The following is a 6,000-nucleotide window of genomic DNA, read 5'->3' as shown; positions in this document are numbered from 1 at the left end:
GACTGACCACAATAAAAAAGTACCATATGTTCAAGTATTAATGGAAATTTAGCCGTATGAAAATGTGTGCGTCTACAATTATCCTGTGTTTAATTTATTTTATCGTACTGAACTGCTTAAAGTTGTTTCTGTTTATATCAAAGTTAATATTACTAAAGGTACACGGTAAATATGTATGGTTTTTGAAATGTTGCATAATATATGCTTTTGTGTTTGAAAACAATTTGCAAAAATATTCTGTATGCATGTTACCTCCCAATAAATGTAGCATAAACAAGCAAAATTGTAAATAAACACACACTATGACGTGATACCGACAATTTTAATTTCATGATAAGCTGATGCAATATTTCTATTGCCATATAAATTATATACATTGCACTTTTCCACCATTATTTATGATACTATTTTATAGTACTCTTTTGTAATTTTTACGCGTTCTTCACGCCAAACGATCATCAGTTGCACTATCAATTACGAGAGAGAGAGAGAGAGAGAGAGAGAGAGAGAGAGAGAGAGAGAGTTTTCCAGTGTGATCTTTACCTGTCGTTTTTCGCGAGTAAAACTTACTATCTTTAATTTGTAATTGCATTAGAAAGATCTATATTTGGTTTTAGTTTTGTTGTATATATGTCGTATTCCTGTCAAAAGTATCGATACCTAATTAAGATCGATAGTAAATGGGTCATCTATCTACAAGTAGTGAAGTTTCCTGCTTGAGTGTTTACTGAACAGATGGGATACATTTGACTGATCACGCACTGAGTTGTTATAGTTACCTCCTGATTAAAATCTGTAGCATTCTTAAACGGCCAAACTGAATCGTATCACAAAGTACAGCATGATTCAACCATTGATGATAAATAAACCTGGAGGATATAAAGGTGAGGTACTGTGAACAATGCACGAGTATACAGCTTGTTTGAATATATCAGTACCTTCCTTTGAATCACAACGGCATATACATAGTTTTTGTCACATACGTAGGAACAGAGACGATGAAAAACGGGATGAGGATTTACCTTTTCTGTGCATCCTTTGGATCATTCATATGCTACGGACTTTCAGGTATTTCTAAATTTCATAGTATATTCTTTTTGGAAACTCTAGACTCAAGGTTGCCCTATAAGGTATTAGAGATTGCCTATTTTGTTATTGCGCATATCCTATTATAAACTACCACCACAACCACCACCATAATCCCTCCTCTCTCCGTCTGTCTCTCTCTCTCTCTGGTAAATAGCTAGTAAATATACCTTTTTATTTTGTTTATATCAGTGCAGATAAATTGCCATCTTTGGCTTCATTGGTAAAATTGACATTTTATGACTCGAGTTCAATTAAAAAGTCATTGTCCAAATAAACAATACAATAATTGGGCAATTAATCAATTGATCGATATATGTCGTAACTTCAGTCAATATTCTTCCTCATTTCCATTTAAATATTATCTTTTGAATGAAATTAAAAGCTTCATTTTAGAGGTAAGTGTGAAATTAAAAAAAATAAATGAATAGAAAACATCAGCATTCATCAGATTTACTTAATACGGCTGAAAATAAAATTTGTCCTAGATGGTTTTGAATGTACATAACTGTGATGAATGTATCCTTGAAAGGGTATATATATATATATATATATATATATATATATATATATATATATATATATATATACATACATACACACATACAGACACACACACACACACACACACACACACATTGGTTTAAGTTTAAGCTATAGTAATGAAATAACATCATACAGATTTTTAATATTTCAAAACAGTCATACATTTATTATCCATCTAAGCAAGACAACAACTAACCTAGACGATCTACCCAGCGATATACATTTCTAGTTTGGTTTACAGTTTTGAAAATATAAAATTAATATTTTCTCTAAACTACTATGACCTTCTTCTAAATCCATTAACTATGAAATTCATGGAATCAAAGATAGAGAAAATCACAAATAAATATTTACTTTGAGCCATAGTCTTCGAAATTTTCACCCCAAAATTCACCCATACCATAATCTAAATTAGATAAATGTGTTTTCTAAGCACTAGGAATCCCCGACCGAGGTTGATCAATGAAAGCGATTTTTACACTATCTAGGTTTCTCAAGCATGCAGCAGGGTTGGCAACACAATGGCTTTGTAGACGATTTTGTTTTGCAGAATGCACTCCCATACATGCCAAAAGCCACCAATGCTTTAGCAATTCAGGCGTTGATTTCATCATCTACGTTGACTGCACGTGTCAGTTTGCTGCCGAGAACTTCTTCACTCCCGATTTGTGTGTGTGTGTGGCCATTTACTGTGATTTATTGGTGCAGGTTGGTGCATCACCCCTGCCTTCTTGATACTGTTGAGACCAACATTGTCAAAAATGGTTCATACTCTGTTGCAAGTCAGACTCAGATTTGCCGAAAGAAATCCTTTGGTAGTTGTTATTTCAAAAGCACTTTCACGTTGTGCGATATTTTGAAAGAATTAAATGTTTGCACGCAAACTAGGAACTTGATCCAGCTCACGACAACAGTGCACTAGGATTGGCTCTTAGTAGTGAAGTGGGATACCCTAGCGTCAATGGGAATTAGCATTACAGAACCCCTTGGGACAATCTGGCGTCAATGGAAAATTAACATGGAGAAAAATCGTGGGACAATCTAGCGTCAAGGGGAATTTAACATGGGAATAAATCGTGGGACAATCTAGCGTCAAGGGGAATTTAACATGGGAATAAATCGTGGGACTGTCTAGCGTCAAGGGGAATTGAATATGGGATTTTTTTTTTAAAAAAAATTTTTTTTTTAAATTTAAAAATTTAAATTTAAATTTAAAAAAGGGGTAGGCAATGGAAAGGCTATCTCTTTTCGAGAAATATGGGGGGCCCTGAAAAGGGCCTTTGGGTTTTCTTCTTCTTCTTCTAATTTCTTCTTTTTCTCCACCAAGTTCTTATTTTATCTCCTACACTCTTCTTCCCTTTCTTTTTTTTCTTCTCCTCCTCTTCTTTCTTCTCTTCCTCCTCTTCTTTCTTCCTCTTTTCATTTTCTTCTTCTTTTTCAATTTTTTCGTTCCATTTGCGTATTCTTATTCTTTCCTCTTCATCCTCCTTCTCCTCCTTTATCTCTTTCATGACACCACTAATCTTGTCCTTTGCTTTTCTTAAGTTATTAATTTCCATCTTTACACGATGGGGACTATAGGAATAATGGTCTTCAACGAGTCTTATTAGCATCTGTTCCATTATTCCTAAGTTGTCTAAAACGTCTTGCAAGGTTTGTATTTTGTCCATTTGGTTTGACGCCATCTTCTTTTTATTCTTTGCAGAATGGTTTGAACAACGAACACTGTGGGTTCTTATAGTGAAAGCGCGGACGTGAAGGAAAACATCCCCTAAAAACATAAAATTCATCTTACCTAGATCATGACCTAACATCGCGCGTACGTGAAGGAAAACATCCCCCTACTTTCTCATTTCATATAATATAACCACAACTATACCACAACTATAATAAACCCATAATCTACTATTCGCACAAACTTACTTCAGCATTTACAAACACAAACACACAAACTTACTTCAACATTTACAAACACAAACACACAAACACATACACTTCCACTATTAATAAAGAGTTAGTGTTTATATTCACACTACTCTACCTACACACATTGGCAAATAGATCGTTATTTCTTTTCTAGAGTATTGGGTAGCCCTTAAAAGGGCTGTTTTGTTTGGAACTTCATGGACACCTGGTTAATGGTGGCACCTTCCAGGCCTGGCGCCACATACACATCTTATCCCCCAGTTACTTTTTACCTTTTGGGGGGAGAGAGCAGAGGCAGGATATGTCGCTTCAGAATCCCAATTTTCGCTCTCTGGGATTCTGAAATTTTTTCTTCTCTCCTTTTCCTCCTCCTCTTCTTTGTATCTTCTCTCCTCCTCTTTGTATCTTCTTTCCTCTTCTTCTTTATATCTTCTCTCCTCCTCTTCTTTGTTTCTTCTTTCCTCCTCTCTTATCCTTCCCTCCTCGACAATGGCTTCCGCGGCCAGTTCATTTAATATGCGCCTGGCATATTCCAGATGCACATGAAGTTCCAACAGTTTCTCCAGTCTCGTGTTCATTTTTTGGTGTTGATCAATCAACAAGGGTAGCTGGAATGCCGAACGAGTTTCAATTTATACTGAAAGCGCGGACGTGAAGGAAAACATCCCCTAAAAAACATAAAATTCATCTTACCTAGATCATGACCAAGAAACAACAACAACGCGCGGACCTAAAAGAAATACTCACTCACTTTTTTATGCTACCCATCACTATTGTAAAATTTTTTATAAATCACTTCAATAGACTATCCACATAAGCAAAGCAATCCAATCTAACCCCAAATATATACCTCAAACACCAAAAAAGACATAATTTTAATCTACTATCCACACCAACCTACTTTATCACTTACAAACACAAACACACAAACACATACCCTCACATTTTTTATAAAAGAGTTAGTGTTTATTTTCACACTACTCTACCTACACACATTGGCAAATTGATCGTTAATTCTTTTCTAGAGTATTGGGGTAGCCCTGAAAAGGGCTGTTTTTTTGTTTGCTTTGTTCTCACATTCTCTATTTCTTCTGGCTTCGATATCAGACTGTGTCTGACCCTATGCAGATTCACGTAGGCTTCGTTGAGCTTAGCTAGTTTGGAGCAGATCTTCTTAGGAGGATGAGTCGACAATGGATGGTTAGACTGGAAACAACCCCGGTTCTTAAAGTCAAAGCGCGGACGTGAAGGAAAACATCCCCACATGGTTTTCTAGTCGCAACGTTCAGTGAGTGTCATGAGAGGGATAGTAAGAAATGAAAGAGCATCAATCCAACATTCTTATAGCTAAACAAACCACAAAGGCATTTTTTTCAAAACACAACATTTTTTATTCAAAAATCACTTAACACTAAACAACAACAACTCTAACATTTTTAACAATAATCCAACACTATAACATCAAACAATTTTTTTCAAACCACAAACTTTTTTCTCAATTTACCATCTACTTTAAACAGGGCTGACAACGTTGTGAATGAAATTGTGATTTCCACTGTTGGAAATCATTAGGCCATTGATGGACACTACGTTTCCTAGCTTGAGACAAAAGATAAGCATAATGGTCACAAAACCATCGATCTACTTTCACATCATTTCTTGAAGAAGAACGAGCATCAAAATGAGTCACTAAATGTTCTAAGGAATAGTCCAGGCTGCGATGATGCAGAAAATACACACAGTACTGTCCACACACCAAGGAATCTGTGTCTTGTAATTTCACATTATTGAATCGGGTGGTTTGAGCATTTCTTCTCATAAAGTCAATGATATCGTCTTCCAAAGGGGGCAATCCGTACGAATCGAAATATTCCACACATCCTTCTTGAGGAAAGTAAACGGCTACCCAGTGGGTTCCTGGGAGATGACTGTCGTCCGTGTTGATCACGTAAGCTTGATGGTCTTTAGGTTTGCGATGAGGAAGTTCATCTTTAGCACAGACGACAGGATTCCAAGAAGCCGTATACGAACTGTGGTTCAAAAGGTAATAAAGTTCCCAGGTATCCATGTTTTTTCTTCTTCTTCACAGGTAATAATAAGTCGTCAATTCGATCCTGACTTTTTGCTTGAAAATGTCTGACGAATAAACGGTTATTCGTTTTGTTTCCTCACTCTGATTCAGGAGAGCTTCGATACGATGGATCTCTTGAGTGGTTAATGGTGGACAAGAATGTTCACGCAAGTCTTTATACCACTGGTGCAACACGTCTTTGTTCGAGATGAGACTCCAAGCTTCGTCCAGATACTCGTCCAATTTTTCTTCTTGACTTAACATCAGGCATTTATCGTGTTGAATTTGACTGGGATGATCGTTTTGACATCCATAGCAATTTTTCTTGATCAATTCCGTCATTTTATCGACCAAGTGTTTGGCAAAACAGG

At 36.2% G+C, this 6,000-nt stretch overlaps 1 protein-coding gene across 1 annotated transcript in view; it reads left to right on the top strand.

The window, feature by feature from the left end:
* Positions 1-761: 761 nt before the first annotated feature.
* The window catches only part of LOC149792308 (MAM and LDL-receptor class A domain-containing protein 1-like), a 46,875-nt gene continuing 41,636 nt past the window's right edge, over positions 762-6,000 (top strand). The window contains exon 1 of the mRNA XM_089969556.1: positions 762-1,068. Within this exon, the coding sequence (XP_089825682.1) occupies positions 999-1,068 (70 nt within the window). The 5' untranslated portion in view covers positions 762-998. The remainder of the gene's footprint in view (positions 1,069-6,000) is intronic.

Source organism: Sinohyriopsis cumingii, chromosome 9 (assembly GCF_028554795.1).
Source record: "Sinohyriopsis cumingii isolate HCF-2022 chromosome 9, ASM2855479v2, whole genome shotgun sequence".
Lineage (NCBI taxonomy): Eukaryota > Metazoa > Mollusca > Bivalvia > Unionida > Unionidae > Sinohyriopsis > Sinohyriopsis cumingii.
This window is presented reverse-complemented; position numbering and strand designations above follow the sequence as displayed.